The sequence below is a fragment of the Staurois parvus genome, unplaced genomic scaffold, assembly GCF_062004578.1.
Source record: "Staurois parvus isolate SC_StPar_1 unplaced genomic scaffold, SC_StPar_1.0 ptg001885l, whole genome shotgun sequence".
NCBI classification, from domain to species: Eukaryota; Metazoa; Chordata; class Amphibia; order Anura; family Ranidae; genus Staurois; species Staurois parvus.
This window is the reverse complement of record NW_028319681.1, coordinates 68,253-87,539: the sequence shown is the minus strand read 5'-3', so window position 1 is coordinate 87,539 and position 19,287 is coordinate 68,253. Positions and strand designations below refer to the sequence as shown.

Here is a 19,287-nt window from a genome sequence, read left to right as displayed (position 1 = left end):
TGTCAGCCGCACACCAAAGAATCCTCAGAACAGTCCAAAGCTTTTGGTGGTCACATATATACTACAGCAACGTTTCAGAGCCACGCAGGGCCCCTTCGTCAGGCAAGCTGCCTAATAAAGGGTGCTTGCGTGGCTCTGAAACGTGTGTATAGGTGTTCCTTGATGTGCGGCTGACATTCTTCCACTTGGATTGTCTGCGGTTCCCAGCCTGTGGTCACTGCAGCACCCAATACTACTAAAAAGCCATTTCCAGCAACGTGTGGGTTGGGAAAACTGCATGTGTATCCACTGCATCCCATTTGAATGGGACTGTCTGCACACAACAGCGGATACACGTGCAGTTTTCCCAACCCACACATTCCTGGAAATGGCTTTGTAGTAGTATTGGGTGCTGCAGTGACCACAGGCTGGGAACCGCAGACAATCCAAGTGAAAGAATGTCACCCGCATACCAAGGAACTCTCAGAAGGGTCCAAAGCTTCAGGGCCCCTTCATCAGGCTCATTGCCTGATGAAGGGGCCCTGCGTGGCTCTGAAACATTGCCACGGTATATATTATGTGACCACTAAAAGCTCTGGACCCTTCTGAGTATTTCTTGGTGTGCGACTGACATTCTTCCACTTGGATTGTCTGCGGTTCCCAGCCTGCGGTCACTGCAGCACCCAATACTACTAAAAAGCCATTTCCAGCAACGTGTGGGTTGGGAAAACTGCATGTGTATCCACTGCATCCCAGTTGAATGGGACTGTCTGCACACAACAGCGGATACACGTGCAGTTTTCCCAACCCACACGTTGCTGGAAATGGCTTTTTAGTAGTATTGGGTGGTGCAGTGACCACAGGCTGGGAACCGCATACCAAGGAACTCTCAGAAGGGTCCAAAGCTTCAGGGCCCCTTCATCAGGCTCATTGCCTGACAAAGGGGCCCTGCGTGGCTCGGAAACATTGCCACAGTATATATTATGTGACCACTAAAAGCTCTGGACCCTTCTGAGGAATTCCTTGGTGTGCGGCTGACATTCTTCCACTTGGATTGTCTGCGGTTCCCGGCCTGCGGTCATTGCAGCACCCAATACTACTAAAAAGCCATTTCCAGGGACGTGTGCATTGGGAATACTGAACTTGTATCCGCTGAATGGGATTGTCTGCACACAACCCCTGTGCAGGTAAACGTGGCCCTCTCCTGAGCGGTTATCCTATTATTTTTTTATTTTTTTTTTTGACACTTTATGTAAGCAGTTGAAATGAATGGGTGACCCACTAGTGGCGTACCTACAGCACATCCCTTACATTCAATACAGACCCCTAAGGAGAAGAGGGGGGACAGCAGGAATTCTGGGTGCTACTAACAAGTCTACAACCTATTGTATCTCTGCTTATTCCAGATACTTTTTTTATTTCCCAAAGTTTAAAAAGCAAACTTAGAGAATGGAGGCGTAACTGATTCACATACTGACTTCTACATGTACAAATGACTCGCCAAGGTTTCCAAAGGAAATACCCCTCAGAGTTTGTACTTTATGGGAAGTTTTCCCCTGGAGGTAGCTGCTGATTCTAAAGCTGACCGTAGATGGCTGGAAATGTGGCAGTTTCAGCAGGGACTGGATGAATTTCGATCCACGAACTAATAGTCGACTTTTGTTTGGATAGGTTTTTTTTTTTTTTTCTCAAATCAGTGGCTGCAGCTGCTGATCAGTGGAGAGCACTAGCTGCCAGAGGACTCCTCCATCTACGTCAGTGGTTCTCAACCTGTGGGTCGCGACCCCTTTGGGGGTCGAACGACCATTTCACAGGGGTCCCCTAAGACCATCCGAAAACACATTTTTCCGATGTGTAGAGAGCAGCTACTGTGTAGAGAGCAGCTACTGTGTAGAGAGCAGCTACTGTGTAGAGAGCAGCTACTGTGTAGAGAGCAGCTACTGTGTAGAGAGCAGCTACTGTGTAGAGAGCAGCTACTGTGTAGAGAGCAGCTACTGTGTAGAGAGCAGCTACTGTGTAGAGAGCAGCTACTGTGTAGAGAGCAGCTACTGTGTAGAGAGCAGCTACTGTGTAGAGAGCAGCTACTGTGTAGAGAGCAGCTACTGTGTAGAGAGCAGCTACTGTGTAGAGAGCAGCTACTGTGTAGAGAGCAGCAGTATTGGAGGTAAAACAACACTTCATGAATTATAATTACTGGGTAAATCATTTTATGATTGGGGGTCGCCACAACATGAGGAACTGTATTAAAGGGTCACGGCATTAGGAAGGTTGAGAACCACTGATCTACGTGATTGTGTGCATGGAGGAATATGTTCATCATCCATCATTTTATTTTTTAAACAACTGGGCCCATCCATGGCCGTCTTTACGGTGGACAGAGGTCTGTTGCTCTTCAAGGCCGTTCATGGACCTTCATCAGGAAGCTGTGTGAACGAATTCTATGGCCTCCAGTGCACAGAATATGGCAGGACATGGGCCAAGTATGAAGAAAATGGTGTTGGACAGCTGTCAGTCTCCTGCATTTCTGTAGGACAGTAGAAGTTTGGTTTTAGGGCGATGCCATATATTGACCAATGAAATAAGTTGTAGGGCAAGCTTTCGAGGGACATTGGCCAGCATGCCTCGAAACCTACCCTACAGTTGGGGACCTATAGAACCTACCTTCCAGCTGTTGTGGAACTACAAGTCCCATCATGCCTCTTGTAACTCGCTGTAATACCTCAGGAGACATGGAACTCAACAGCTGAGGGGTGCAGTTGCCTGTCCCTGCCCTACAGTCTGTCTAGTTGGCTAATTAATGGCATCGCCCTAAACTCAAACGTCTACTTTTTGCTGATGGCTAACAAGGTACAAGACTCGACTGCTGCTTCAAATGCTTTAGAAATCCCTTTGTGTGCTGATTCGGCTCCACCCAGACGCCCCCACCTTCCAACTTGAAAAGGAAATGGTTTAAAAAAAAAAAAAAGCTGTGCCCTATCAGCTACTGTTTTTTTTTTTTTTTTTTTTTTTTTTTTTTTTTTTTTTTCGTTTTTTTTTTGTTTGTTTTTTGTTCTTTTTGTGGATTTTTACCTGCACACATGGAGTATTACCTCCTTTTTGTATTGATGTACATGTATAAATTATACATGAGAGAATATATGAGGATAAGGCAGCCCGTTAGTCAGTTTTTTTTTGGGGGGGGCTTTTTGTTCAATGAATGACCCACTTCCTTCTCTGCTGTCCAAATACACTGATCAGCTTTGCAGGCTATAGCCTGCAGTGCTGATTATTATACAGGATTTATATAGCACTGACAGTTTGCTCATCGCTTTACATTATGGTGGGAGACAATACAGTCACAATACAAGAGGGGTTCGAGGGCCCTGCTCCTTGGAGCTTACAATCTAGGAGGGAGGGGCTAGTGGTACAAAAGGTAATAACTGTGGGGGATGGAGTGGTTGGGAGAGTAGAGGATTCCAGTATTAGCTGAGGGCGGGGTAGGTTTCCCTGAAGAGATGGGTTTTCAGGGTGCGCCTAAAGGTGAGGAGAGTAGGTGATAGTCTCATAGATTGGGGTAGGGAGTTCCAGAGGATGGGGGAAGCCCTGGAGAAGCCCTGTAGACGAGCATGGGAGGAGGAGACAAGGGAGCTAGAGAGTAGGAGGTCTTATGGGGAGAGGACGGTTTGGGTGATAATGGCTGATCAAGTGGTTCCTTTCCAAAACGGTTGTTGTACAGAAGTAAGTTGGTAGATCCTCTTTTAGTCAACCACAGTGCCCATGCGTGGATCAAAATTGCAATCCCTATATGGGCAGCTTTACATGAACTACTCTTATATCTGCCCCTCCCCCTACAAACACCTATGCTGCTTAACCTGTATGAGATAAGTCTGTATACTTGGATAATTCAGCCTGCTCCGGTCATGTGATCTCCTGTGTTGGCCAGCGCCAGCTGCAGGGGAGAAGAGCGCTCTGACAACCGCTAGCAAAACCTGGATCTGTGAAGTCACCCATAGGCTTCAAGGGCCCATCTATTGTTGGGGTACCCCCTCTTGCAGACATCGGTGAGAATAGGCGTTCGTCTTGATTACACGTTTGTTGGGGGAAGGGACAGCGATGAGCATCGTTTGGGTTATTCCATAATTCTACTTTAATTCAAGAGCTTGAAGTGTAAGCTCTGTGGGTGTCCGGAGATTACCACCATGTGGTGGCCTCAGGTTGTGGTGCCAGTTAGTTGCTCTGTGTTTAGCCCCTAGCGGCCATCTTCATGATGGGAAGATTATGGATGAAACACTAAAGTGCTTGAGGTACCTTTTTTTTTTTTTTTTTTTATTATTTCAGGTACTTATATAGCGCCGTCAATTTACACAGCTCTTTACATATATATTGTACATTCACATCAGTCCCTAACCCTCAAGGGGCGTACAATCTAAGGTCCCTAACTCACATACATTCATACATACACATACTAGGGACAATTTAGACAGGAGCCAATTCACCTACCAGCATGTCTTTGGAGTGTGGGAGGAAACCGGAGTACCCAGAGGAAACCCACACAGGCACAGGGAGAACATGCAAACTCCAGGCAGGTGGTGCCATGGTTTTACATATATATTGTACACTCACATCAGTCCCTAACTCTCAAGGAACGTACAATCTAAGGTCCCTAACTCACATTCATACATACACATATTCGGGCCAATTTAGACATGATCCAGTTCACCTACCAGCATGTCTTTGGAGTGTGGGAGGAAACCGGAGTACACAGAGGGGAAATCCACGTAGGCACAGGGAGCACAGGCAAACTCCAGGCAGGTGGTGCCGTGGTTGGGATTCGAACCAACGACCCCAGTACTGCCAGGTGGAAGGGCTAACCATTTAGCCACTGTGCTGCCCATGTCGGAGGGCTTTAATGCCACACTGCCACATATACATGCAGCGTCCCTGTTCTGTACTGGGAGCCCGCGCACTCGGCGCCCCAGCACTATGCACTGACAGGCACTGGTGTGATGGGCTCCCAATCCACTGATCACTGTGACGGGCTCCCAATCCACTGATCACTGTGACGGGCTCCCAATCCACTGATCACTGTGACAGCCAGTCACAGTGATCACTTGACCAGGAAGCCCATGAAACTGTTCTGGTCTTTATGAACCTTTAAAGGGCCGGCTCCCACTGCATGGAAAGGGTTAAAGCTGAACTCCAGACAAACTAGGCACCTGTGGGGAAAGCATGTACTGAAACTGTTTTGTATGTCCATCCAGTTCTGACATTTACACAGCCCTACCACCGAGCACAGCCCTGCCTGGTGGGGTTGGAGACCTGCTTTATCTTTGCTGCAGTTGAGAAGCACCTACAGGTCTTGTCTCAACCCCAGCCAGTATCCCGAGGAGCTTGTCTCTCTGCTCTCTCCACCTAATGGCATGCTCCTTGCAACTAATTGAATCCTTGTGCTGTTTCTTCCTCCTGCCATCTGAGCTCTGCTGTACAGTGATTAATGGAGGTTTATAGTAAGTAGTTTAGGTAGGTAACACCGCTTGCTTAAAAAAAAGAAATTTTTTGGAGTGTTGCTGAATTTAGTGCTACATCAATGTGTGTCTTGCCTCTTTCACATCAGCTTTTAATACATAAAGTGCTGAAACCAATTTTTCAGAAGAGGCATTTGCAGCGCACTGCGCAAGGCTTTCAGAACTTGTTAAATGTGAATGTAACATGACAATCTCAAAGCGAATCGAGGCAAATGGTGTCTGCAGGAGTATACAGCCCCGTTCACCTGCAAATTGAAGAAAAGGCATCGGAATTAAAGTCTTTAGAAATCTTTCTTGACACGAAGCAAACTATTTCTCTCTCTACCCATATTGTTGCCAAACACTTGATTATGGAGCTTTACAGCCAGGCCGTTAGCATTGTTAGAACTAGAGGCCAGCATTGGCCACCCTGTAGAGTTTGCTTCCAATGTAAGGGACGTTCTTCCCACTGGCCCCCAAGGTAAGGGACGTTCTTCCCACTGGCCCCCAAGGTAAGGGACGTTCTTCCCACTGGCCCCCCAAGGTAAGGGACGTTCTTCCCACTGGCCCCCCAAGGTAAGGGACGTTCTTCCCACTGGCCCCCCAAGGTAAGGGACGTTCTTCCCACTGGCCCCCCAAGGTAAGGGACGTTCTTCCCACTGGCCCCCCAAGGTAAGGGACGTTCTTCCCACTGGCCCCCCAAGGTAAGGGACGTTCTTCCCACTGGCCCCCCAAGGTAAGGGACGTTCTTCCCACTGGCCCCCCAAGGTAAGGGACGTTCTTCCCACTGGCCCCCAAGGGAAGGGACGTTCTTCCCACTGGCCCCCCAAGGTAAGGGACGTTCTTCCCACTGGCCCCCCAAGGTAAGGGACGTTCTTCCCACTGGCCCCCCATGGTAAGGGACGTTCTTCCCACTGGCCCCCCAAGGTAAGGGACGTTCTTCCCACTGGCCCCCCAAGGTAAGGGACGTTCTTCCCACTGGCCCCCCAAGGTAAGGGACGTTCTTCCCACTGGCCCCCAAGGTAGGGGACGTTCTTCCCACTGGCCCCCAAGGTAGGGGACGTTCTTCCCACTGGCCCCCCAAGGTAGGGGACGTTCTTCCCACTGGCCCCCCAAGGCAGGGGACGTTCTTCCCACTGGCCCCCCAAGGCAGGGGACGTTCTTCCCACTGGCCCCCCCAAGGCAGGGGACGTTCTTCCCACTGGCCCCCCCAAGGCAGGGGACGTTCTTCCCACTGGCCCCCCCAAGGCAGGGGACGTTCTTCCCACTGGCCCCCCCAAGGCAGGGGACGTTCTTCCCACTGGCCCCCCCAAGGCAGGGGACGTTCTTCCCACTGGCCCCCCCAAGGCAGGGGACGTTCTTCCCACTGGCCCCCCCAAGGCAGGGGACGTTCTTCCCACTGGCCCCCCCAAGGCAGGGGACGTTCTTCCCACTGGCCCCCCCAAGGCAGGGGACGTTCTTCCCACTGGCCCCCCCAAGGCAGGGGACGTTCTTCCCACTGGCCCCCCCAAGGCAGGGGACGTTCTTCCCACTGGCCCCCCCAAGGCAGGGGACGTTCTTCCCACTGGCCCCCCCAAGGCAGGGGACGTTCTTCCCACTGGCCCCCCCAAGGCAGGGGACGTTCTTCCCACTGGCCCCCCCAAGGCAGGGGACGTTCTTCCCACTGGCCCCCCAAGGCAGGGGATGTTCTTCCCACTGGCCCCCCAAGGCAGGGGACGTTCTTCCCACTGACCCCCAATGAATTGGCCTTAGCAAGGGTTCCCTGAGATCTGGAAATTTTAAGAGAGGCTGACCTTTTCATTCCATCAGCGCGTGTTGGGCCTCATTGATTTCTAGGTTTGTACCAAGTGGATCAGAAACCTGAGTACTCTTCTGTATCGGGGATATTCTACTGCCTGTGCTGGGAATACTCTGTACTTCGGGATATGGGAGGTTGGGAGGTAATGCAATGTGGATTAGGGCAGCCAAGCACGGCCAAACTTTGATAGTGTTTGCGGTTTTTGTTTTTTTGGGGGTTTTTCTGAGCAGCTGAAGTTTGAGCCATGGGCGGCCCTGCCTACAATACCTGGCTTGATGAGTCCGTATTTTATTTATATTTTTTTTTGTTTTATCAACTCTTGTCACAGGAACCCAGTGGAAGGTTTTCAGCTGAATAGTGCCTGCATCCAGTCAGATACCAGCACTGTTTGGGTTTTCTGACAGATGCAGAATCTGGCTGTCTCTGTCCAATAGCTGACACTGCAGGTTTGTCCGTCAACATGGTTTAGCCTGGTTACGGGGGGCAGAATTGAGTGATTTCTTTCCTTCAGACCTATATGGCGCCCCAACCTGTATGGCCAGCTTTATTATGAGGCATGGCCCAAACATTGGCGCATGTGTTTCCAAAAGGCTGAAGCTGGTCACATGGTTTAGTGTGGTTAGCAGAGACATCCAGTCATTTCTCTTGTTCAGCCCAGTGAGAAGTATTCGTGTATGGTCAGCTTTATTGTGAGGCATGGTCCAAGCATTGCTGAGAGGTCTTTGCAGGGACAAAGATGGTCATTTGTGGCTCAACAGCAGGAATGGCCAAAATTCAAGACCTGTCTGCGTGCCAAGAGATAGATCTATAGATCCTATATAGATAGAGAGATAATTATTTTTTTGGTCAAAGGAGCCAGGTAGAAAAATTCAGCCAAAAAGCTTTTGGGTCCATTTTGGATGCAGGGTACTTTTCAGGTCTTTTGGCAACCTCCTGGGCTGAAAGAGTGATGTTGACGTGTACGGTCAGCTTTGTGTGGCATTGGCCACTGAGCCTTTGGAAGGCTAAAAATGGACCTACGTGGCTCAATGGTCAATTTCTGCTGAATCTACCAACATTTGATCTGTGGGTGACCCGATCTTCCCCACCCATCTTGACAAGTTGGTTTTTCAACTGGCTTTAGTCAATGGAGCCAGGTTGGAAATTCTCGTCCAAAAAATTCTGGTTCAATCCTGTGATACGCAGCCACTGTTCGGGTGTTCTGAGAGCCACGGGGCTGATTGAGAGAAATCTTATCTACAGCCACTTTTATTGTGAGGCTTGGTCCAAGTATTGGTGAGGGAACCTTTTTAGGGCTAAAGAAGGTCCAATATGCTGTTGGATCTACCAGAATTTGAGCTGTGGGCAACCTTGTCTCCACCACTGGATTTGGAGGAGGTGGGTGAAAATTGTCATCTGAACAAGGGACTACGTTCCATCAGAAGTGGTCACTTCTCAGGTATTCGGGCAGACGTGGGTGTCGTGGCTTGTGGAATCTAATGGTCAGCGGTGGGGATTCCTCCATCCATGTTAAACAGGAATCTCCTGGCTTTCTCTAGTTCAGCCTGTGTGTTGAGTGAAATCTATGCATGTAATAGCTGGCTTTGCCTGTATGGCCAGTGCATCGTCTATGGGGTTTGAAATCGAAGTAATTTGAGATGATCATTCTCTATACACCCTGGAGGAGAACGTGCTCTGTAATCTTTTATTCTTCTTCTATATAATAGTCATTTCCTTCCCTCGGTCCTGGTTGGGTTGTGTGCAGTCAGCTGCAGGAAGAGGTACGAGGTGCTCTGGTCTCCGGAGTCTGGCTGCCTCCAGGTACAGCTGCAGCCAATCTGTTTGGGATGCTGCCATCTTGTCAATGTGGAAAAGTAAAGCAGCCATTAACTGTCCTGTCCTAAAGAAACAAAAGCTTAGCCTCCCCCTTGCAGAGCTGCGTGTGCAGTGTGGGCGGGAGGGGGGTTGTCGGACAAGGAAAGCCCCCACCTCCTCCCAGCATGTGCTTTTCACATCTGCATCTGCTGCGTGTCGGGGCCTTCGTCTGATCCCATCCTCCTCCCTCCATGGCTGATCCTTCATTAGAAAAATGCGTTCAATCTCCCTATTATTTATTTATTTTTTCCTTGTACATGTCCATACCCGTCACCTTCCTCCTCCTGTGCTCCCCCCTCCCCCCCCCCCCATCCATGAGCTGCCGCTCTGGGCTTTTGTTCTCTTAGCCATGTACTGCACAGTGACCTGAGGGCTGTCACATGGCCGACTCACCATAGTCACCTAGAATGATAATGAGCCTGCAGCGTGACGCCATCCATCTCCACCCAGTTCAGACCATTCTGGTGCTCGCTGTGAGAAGACATGGAGGCAACTGATTGCTTATCATTGGAATATTGTTACTGCTACAATACTGCAGCTGATACTTCAGCATCATGGGGGGGCTCATCCCCAGTTACTGAGACGGAGATGGTTACACTGCATTGTCTAGATCAGTTTTCAACCTTTTTCCGGTTGGGGGACCCTTAAAATGTGCGAAATCTTGAGGCCCCCCCCCCGGTCTAAAATATAATTATCAATAGGAAACCTGAACCTGGAACAATGCCTGAGACCATGCAGAGGTGCCGGATGGCAAGAACGTCATTCTGGAAGCCACTCTTCACGTCAGTCACCCCATCACACCAGGCACTGCTTCACATCAGTCACCCCATCACACCAGGCACTGCTTCACATCAGTCACCCCATCACACCAGGCACTGCTTCACATCAGTCACCCCATCACACCAGGCACTGCTTCACATCAGTCACCCCATCACACCAGGCACTGCTTCACATCAGTCACCCTATCACACCAGGCACTGCTTCACATCAGAGGGCCCCCCCAATCACATCAATCTTCACATCAGAGGGCCCCCCCCAATCACATCAATCTTCACATCAGAGGGCCCCCCCCAATCACATCAATCTTCACATCAGAGGGCCCCCCCCAATCACATCAATCTTCACATCAGAGGGCCCCCCCCAATCACATCAATCTTCACATCAGAGGGCCCCCCCAATCACATCAATCTTCACATCAGAGGGCCCCCCCCAATCACATCAATCTTCACATCAGAGGGCCCCCCCCAATCACATCAATCTTCCCTTCACATTGGAGCGTGTTCCCCCCCCCCCCCCACATTACACCAGGCACCCCTTCACATCAGAGGGCCCCTGACATACTATGACCCCTTCACATCAGAGGTCCCCCCCCCAAATCACATCAATCTTCCCTTCACATCGGAGCGTGTTCCCCCCACATTACACCAGGCACCCCTTCACATCAGAGGGCCCCCCACATTATACTATGACCCCTTCATATCAGAGGTCCCCCCCCCCCAAATCACACCAGGCACCTCCCCTCTAAATTGCACTATGACCCCTTACATCAGAGGTTCCCCCCAAATCACATCAATCTTCCCTTCACATCAGTGCGTGTTCCCCCCCCCCCCCCCCCCCACATTACACCAGGCACCCCTTTACATCAGAGCACCCCCCACATACTATGACCCCTTCACATCAGAGGTCCCCCCAAATCACATCAATCTTCCCTTCACATCGAAGCGTGTTCCCCCCACATTACACCAGGCATCTTTTCACATCAGAGGGCCCCCCACATTATACTATGACCCCTTCATATCAGAGGTCCCCCCCAAATCACACCAGGCACCTCCCCTCTAAATTGCACTACGACCCCTTACATCAGAGGTCCCCCCCAAATCACACCAGGCACCTCCCCTCTAAATTGCACTACGACCCCTTACATCAGAGGTTCCCCTCAAATCACATCAATCTTCCCTTCACATCAGAGCGTGCCCCCCCCCCCACATTACACCAGGCAGCCCTTCACATCAGAGGGCCCCCCACATTAGTCTATGACCCCTTCACATCAGAGGTCCCCCCCAAATCACACCAGGCACCTCCCCTCTAAATTACACTACGACCCCTTACATCAGAGGTTCCCCCCTATTTCATTTTGACCTTTTACATCTGAGGTTCCCCCACTTTATACTACAACCTCTTCGCATCTGAGGTTCCCCCACAGTAAACCACGACCCCTTCGCATCTGAGGTTCCCCCCATATTATACCACGACCACTTCGCATCTGAGGTTCCCCAACTTTATACTACAACCTCTTCGCATCTGAGGTTCCCCCCATATTATACCACAACCCCTTCGCATCTGAGGTTCCCCCACAGTATACCACGATCCCTTCGCATCTGAGGTTCCCCCCCATATTATACCACGATCCCTTCGCATCTGAGGTTCCCCCCCATATTATACCACGATCCCTTCGCATCTGAGGTTCCCCCCCATATTATACCACGATCCCTTCGCATCTGAGGTTCCCCCCATATTATACCACGATCCCTTCGCATCTGAGGTTCCCCCCCATATTATACCACGATCCCTTCGCATCTGAGGTTCCCCCCCATATTATACCACGATCCCTTCGCATCTGAGGTTCCCCCCCATATTATACCACGATCCCTTCGCATCTGAGGTTCCCCCCCATATTATACCACGACCCCTTCGCATCTGAGGTTCCCCCACAGTATACCACGATCCCTTCGCATCTGAGGTTCCCCCACAGTATACCATGATCCCTTCGCATCTGAGGTTCCCCCACAGTATACCACGATCCCTTCGCATCTGAGGCTCCCCCCCCCATATTATACCACGACCCCTTCGCATCTGAGGTTCCCCCCCATATTATATCACGACCCGTTCGCATCTGAGGTTCCCCCCATATTATACCACGACCCCTTCGCATCTGAGGTTCCCCCACATTATACCATGACCCCTTCACATCTGAGGTCCCCCCCCCCCATATTATCACGACCCGTTCGCATCTGAGGTTCCCCCACATTATACTACAACCCCTTTGCATCTGAGGTTCCCCCACATTATACCATGACCCCTTCACATCTGAGGTCCCTGCCCATTACATCAGACACCCCTTTACATCAGAGGAGGTCCCCATCACAATAGGCACACCCCTCCAAGATCCCCCTGCAAATATCAGTCCCCAGCCGCCCCTCCCACATCACACAGGCGCCCCTCCCACATCACACAGGCGCCCCTCCCACATCACACAGGCGCCAGGCACCCCCTATACATCAGAGATCTGAGCGGCAGAGGGCAGGCAGTGGAGGAGGTCTGGAAGTAGCGTACTTTGTTTCACCTACCCTTATCAGAATCGTGTGTCATGGTGGCGGCCGAGCCATCACTATAGCTACCAATGACACCATGCGTCTGGGCCCGGTGGCGGCCGAGCCATCACTATAGCTACCAATGACACCATGCGCCTGGGCCCTGTGGAGGCCGAGCCATCACTATAGCTACCAATGACACCATGCGCCTGGGCCCGGTGGCGGCCGAGCCATCACTATAGCTACCAATGACACCATGTGTCTGGACCTTACAGCATCACTTGTCCACTGCCGATTGGCTGAATATCACCATTGGAGCTCAATGTCTTAAGTGACCTCCAGCCTCCCCCTTCTGTCTTGTACAGGTGGACTGAAATGGCTTGCTCTGATTTCACCGCACACTGGGAGCTTCTCACAATGTGCATTAGAAGCTGCAGCAAGTCATAGCCTCGCTCTTTTCCTAGCTGGAGGACGTCCAGCATCATCTAGCACTTTCCTCCCCAGCCTGATCATCCCTGGCCCACCCTCTTCATTCACTGGATTTCAGTTCTTCCAATCATGGAGGCTCAGCATCACATGTGGGCGTTGTCTCGGGTGGTCGGCACGGCGATGGTCTGCCTACGAGCACCCACTCCTTCAAACCAATGCGTGGCCATCAAGGCATTTTGCTATTTGCAGAACTCCTCCCACTGCTTATATCAGGACTGAGGGCTCTTGAGAGGAGTACTGGTGCAGGGTGCTGTGATGTTTTCAGGAAGCTATATACAGCCCCTCCCATCAGCCAGGAGATGCCTGCATTGCATAGAGAAGCACAGAGACCCAGTGATGTCTTGGCCTAAAATGGGGTAGGTCATGAAAGTACAATTCCTGTGAAATTCTGACTTGGCCTAATTCTGCTGCCATCTGCATTCTGTGTGTGTTCCGGAAATGATTGGTTAATCCTCGCAGACATAGTGCAGGGGAGGATTTCTAAGTCTGGTGGACTTCAGCTTTAAAGGGTCATAGAGTTCTGAGCTTGAAGTTCCAGGTCTGCAAACCTACTGTATGGGGGCCTGTTCACACTTGGGGGGGGCTTAAGAATCGCAGGCAGAATCGGCGAGATTCTGTCAACGATGGCAAAACATGTGGGTCGTAAGGGGGGCACTGTACATGGGAACCATGATGTAAGGGGGGGGGGGGGGGTACTCTGATGTGGAAGCGGGTACGCCCTGAATGGGCACTGTGATGTAAGGGGGAGCACCGTGATGTGGAAATGGGGGTGCCAGAATAGGCACCCTGATGTGGAAGCGGGTACACCCTGAATGGGCACTGTGATGTAAAGGGGGGGCACCCTGATGTGGAAGTGGGGGGTGCCTGAATGGGCACCCTGATGTGGAAGCGGGGGTGCCTGAATGGGCACTGTGATGTAAGGGGGGGCACCATGATGTGGAATCAGGGGCACCGTGATGTGGAAATGGGGGCGTCTGGATGGGCACCCTGATGTGAAAGCAGGTACACCCTGAATGGGCACTGTGATGTAAGGGGGGGGGGCACTCTGTTCACCAGGGTGCAAGGTGGGGGGGCACCCTAAATGGGCACCAGGGTGTAAGGAGTGGCACCGTGGTGTAAGGGGGGCACCCTGATGTGGAAGTGGAGACAATGTGCTATAAGGGGGGCACCCTGATACGGGAGCATGGACACCCTCATTGGAGACCATGAGGTAAGGCGCCCCCCCCCCCCTTTCCCTTACCTCATGGTCTCCAAAGAGGGTGTCCATGCTTCCGCATCAGGGTGCCCCCCTTATGTGCCCTGAGTGGGAACCATGATGTAAGGATGGGGGGGGGGCCTCCCTGATGGACACCCTGATGTAATGGGGGGCACCCTGAATTGAGACCGTGATGTAAGGCGTGGGGGAATCTTCCTGATGTAGGGAGGCCCCCCCAAACCCAGCTTTTTTGTAGTACACATGATGCGGCCCTCATACGCAGTCTGGTGACCTCTGTACTAGAGGATGACCTCAGGCTTCACCTATAACTAAAATGTCCTTTTTGCTGGAGTTCCCCTTTACATTCCCAGCAATGCTTTCCTGCTGCCTGTTTCAGCTCGTCGTACTCCATATACTGTTCATGAGACTTTCTATGTCTGATTCCTTTATGTTGGTTTTAGTTGTTCATCTTCAACAACTGAACCGTTAGAAAGCGGAATGTCCATTGTAATGGGCAGGAATGTTGTGTACATGACAGGCGGCGAGGATGGACTACACTGACTGTCCCTCTGCTGTCCGCCATCATTGTGATTGTGCATCCCTGAGGTCTCAGCGGCCTCTGAAATGTCTGTCAGACGGATTATGCAGCAAGTAGTCCAGGCAGCACGCGGGGCCGCCACTCGCTTTAATCCGAGTCCTGAGCGGCGATCAGCTTCAGACAATAGGGAGTCTCCGGCCGAATGAATCTCTTCCTAACCTTGGAATAAAGAGCAGCCATACTTAGGCTGTGACCTGAATAGGGGGATTGTCTTCTAGTGCCTATGGCCGCTGCGTGCGTCTGCGAGCAGCGAGGGACCTCCTTTGTGTCCTAGAAATGGCAGCGCTTGGCCGGCTGTGCTGACGTGCCCACCCCTGCCAGGTCAGCGCATCTCTGCTCAGCCAAGCGTAGGAACAAAATGGCTGCAGCGGGTCTGTGCACAAGGGATGCGTCCTGACCGGTCCCCCCCCTCCAATGTCTGTTAATTATGTGCTGCTCTTTTTAATTTTTTTATTTAAGTGGCAGAATGGGAGGTGGACCTTGTTGGTTGGCAGCTTGCTGAGACTTGTGGTTCTAAAATGGAGGAGAGGAACAGATTGCTTCTTGGTCATCTAATTTGTGTGCGCATAGAACTGCCTTCACAGTATGCGTCTTGCCCCACCCCCTCCCCCCCCCCTCCCTTCTAACATAGAAATGATCTGGTGGTTGAGTAATGTGTTTAACACCCCCCACCTACCCCTCCTACCGTGTCCTGCTACACATTCCTTCTCCCTGTGATATGCTGCTCCTAAAGCTTCATCACATGCAGGATGGTATGAAGGTGTGCAGAGGTTTTTTTTTTTTTGTTTGTTTTTGTTTTTTTTTTCTTTAACTTTCCCTCTCTGCATTACCCACTTCCCGTCCCATTACAAATAGAATACTTTGCACGCTGCATATCTTCATTCAGCATTCATTTATATTGGTCTCAGGGGCTGACTGACAACTCATGGGACCCCCGGGCAATAGGGGATCCTGGGGCTCCTGTTTTATCGCCCACACTCAAACCACACCCAAAAAAGCCTATGAAAGGAAGGTACCAAGGGCATCTCATGGGGCCTCCTACTGACCCCAGGCCTTCGGGCAGTGCCCAAATGGTCAGTCCGCCCCTGATTGGTCTGTACCCACTGAGCATGCGTGGGAAGCACTGCGCTTTGTGAATGGCCTGTAGTCCTCTGGGACCTGTCCATGTCCCAGAAGACTACAGAGAGGGGAGGAGGACAACTTCCGATTGCCTAGGCGATCGCAGCGAAAGTGGGAGCGGGTACCTGCTGCCCCCCGCTCCCCAAAGGTGCTAATCTTTAATAGGGAGCGGGGAACAAAGGCTTAAAGTGGAACTTCCCCTTTTGGGTGGAGCTCCACTTTAAGAATTCAAATCTGTACGTAGAGCAATGTTTGTCTTTTGGGTATGTTTATCTGAAGCAGAGCCGTCCTTTTACTTTTGACACAAATTTCTATAGTCCAGGATATGAGTAACTTTTCCCTGACAGATCGGAGGGGCTGCAGACTGACCTAGACTGCAAGAAAGTGTGATGGCCTTCAGCCAACCTTGGTGGTTAATACTTGTCTTGCATTGGTTGTTCTTTTGGTTCTAGAAGGCCTGACTGCCAAACTTTGGCACACCCCCTGGAGTGAACGCATTCCAGAAACTGGGTTTTGACCGGGGTGGTGATGTGTATTCCTTGTATCAAATACATAGATGTATCAGATTTGGTTATTGACTGGTTAGCCATTGCTGCAATTTTCCACACAAGTCAATTGATCTTCATCCTTCTCTTGCAGATGAGGATGATTTGGATGATGATCTCTCGGAAGTCGAAACACCGAAGGTAAAGAAAAAGAAAAAACCCAAAAAGGCACGGGAATCCAAAGCCCCCAAAGGAAAGCGTCAGAAAAAGGAGGTAAGCATCTAATTGAACTGTATACAAGGTAGGTGGCACGCTGCTCTCAGGGCAGAGGTGGGCAAAGTGGAAGCCAGGTAGCAGTTGGGATGTGTCATGGGGTTACAGAGTAAGGGCGTGTGTAGGTGGACAAATACAATGTACCCTATTTTTTGCTCCATAAGACACGCACCTAAATTTTAGGGGAGGAAAACAAGAGGAAAAAAAAATTCTGAACCAATGGACTGCGGAGACGGTGCAGGAGATGACCAGAGACTGCGGACACTGTGCAGGAGATGACCAGAGACTGCGGACACTGTGCAGGAGATGACCAGAGACTGCGGACACTGTGCGGGAGATGACCAGAGACTGCGGACACTGTGCGGGAGATGACCAGAGACTGCGGACACTGTGCGGGAGATGACCAGAGACTGCGGACACGGTGCGGGAGATGACCAGAGACTGCGGACACGGTGCGGGAGATGACCAGAGACTGCGGACACGGTGCGGGAGATGACCAGAGACTGCGGACACGGTGCGGGAGATGACCAGAGGCTGCGGACACGGTGCGGGAGATGACCAGAGGCTGCGGACACGGTGCAGGGGATGACCAGAGGCTGCGGACACGGTGCAGGGGATGACCAGAGGCTGCGGACACGGGAGGGGTGGGTGGATGTTTACCTGAACTTGGCAGGTACTTGCTCCCACTTCCACGGAGTTGTCCTCCCCGTTGTCTTGTGGGACACGTGACAGGTCTCCGAGTACGGGGCCATTCACAAACCGCAACGCTTCTTGCACATGCGCAGTGGGCACCCGACTGTGAAGTTGCAAGGTGTCACAGCCGGGTACCCACATTGAAGATGACGGCGCAAGGGAGAGAAGACGGCCAGTGAAACCAGCCATGGTGAGGACACCGCTGGACCGAGGGACACACAAACACTATACAGGAGATGACCAGAGGCTGCAGACCTGCTTGGGGGAGGGGGGGTGCTTCTCGCATATATGCAGTGGGCACCCAGCTGTGAAGCCGCAAGCCGTCACAGCTGGGAGCCCACACTGAATGCCGACGCCAAAGAGAGAAGACGGCCAGTGAAAGCAGGACACCTCTGGACTGAGGAACAGGTAGGACCGAGAAGGTGGTTCTGCACAGTAGAGCCAAGCGGCCGGCCCAGTATTCTAACGTGGCGGGAATACTGGACCGGCTGCTCCATATTCGCTCCTTAAGAGACACAGACCTTTTCCCCTATTTTTTTTTGGGGGGGGGGGGTTCTTTATGGAGCAAAAAATACGGTACATTCAGTTTGCTTTGGAGATCGGTTTGAGATGCTTCTGGGTTCCTTGACAGGGACTTTGACCTGCAGTCTATCCTGAGCTACTTGCCCATTCCTGTTGACTTGTATGCAGAGAGAAGCAGTTCTGCCACGCACACCAGATCATGTGCACCATGTGTTCCAAGAGCCTTAATTTGGGCATACGATGGATTTATGTTAAGTGTGGAATGAGCGACACCATAATCTTTTTGCAGGATGTGGACGACAGCTCAGGGGAAGGAAATGATTTTGGGGATGATGATCTGGGACCTGTCCGCTCAGACAGTGAAGGCAGCGATTACACCCCTGGAAAGAAGAAGAAAAAGAAGCTAACTCAGAAGAAAGAGAAGAAACCGAAGGTGAAACCACGTGAAGAGGAGGAAGACGACGATGATGATTCCAAGGTCAGTGGGGCCAGAGAGTACAGAACAGTTTTTTTTTTTTTATTCCTTTATTTGCAGAGGGTACATGGTTTATGCATCAGCTCAGATATTAACCTGTTGCTACCTGCATAACATCTGACGTTCATTTACTATAACCGGAGGGTGCAAATCCACCCTCCGGTTATAGTCCTGTCACCCTAGCAGTACAGTGTCACCTGTACTACTTGTGGGGGGGTGGTGAAGATTTGATTTTTTTTTTTTTTTTTTTTTTTTTTAATACACGGTTTGCTTTTACACCCATAACCGGAGGGTGCAAATCCTGGTGCAACTCTGCATAGAAACCAGTCGGCTTCCAGGATTTATTGGCAAACCTTAACCAATTCAAGTCCGGACACTTTCACCCCCATCCTGTCCAGACCAATTTTCAGCTTTCAGCGCTATCACGCTTTGAATGACAATTGCGCGGTCATGCAACACTGTACCCATATGGGTTTTTTTAGCATTTTTTGAGACTGATAACTTTATTTTGGTGGCATTTACTCACCACCGGGATTTTTAATTTTTTGCTCTATAAATGAAAGTCCAAACATTTTGAAAATTTGTTTTTTTCTTATAAAATTTTGCAAATAAATCTTTCGTCATAAATCTTGGCCAAAATGTATTCGTCTATCTTTTAAGTAAAAAAAAAATAACCCAAATTAGTTTAGCCAAAAATTATTATTTTTCAAAAAAATTTACATTTTTATTTTTTTTATGTGTTTTTTTCTTTTAACATGCTGTCACCCTAGCAGTACAGTGTCACCTGTACTACTTGTGGGGGGGTGGTGAAGATTTGATTTTTTTTTTTTTTTTTTTTTTACACGGTTTGCTTTTACACCCATAAAGGCTGTAAAAGCAATCATTTCTCCTTCTCTCTGGCTGCATTCTTGCAGCCATTGAGAAATACTGTGAGAGCTGTGATTGGTCACAGCTTGTCACATGGTACAGGGCAGTTGTGAATAGCCTTGTACCATGTGACCTCTGCTTACTAC

General features: G+C 50.6%; 1 protein-coding gene across 4 annotated transcripts in view; it reads left to right on the top strand.

Moving 5' to 3' along the window:
* Positions 1-19,287, top strand: part of CHD4 (chromodomain helicase DNA binding protein 4) — an 84,675-nt gene that overhangs the window by 19,079 nt on the left and 46,309 nt on the right. For all 4 annotated transcript variants that reach the window (XM_089664331.1, XM_089664329.1, XM_089664330.1 and 1 more), the window contains exons 3-4: positions 16,466-16,584; positions 18,089-18,277. In XM_089664331.1, the coding sequence (XP_089520457.1) occupies positions 16,466-16,584; positions 18,089-18,277 (308 nt within the window). The remainder of the gene's footprint in view (positions 1-16,465; positions 16,585-18,088; positions 18,278-19,287) is intronic.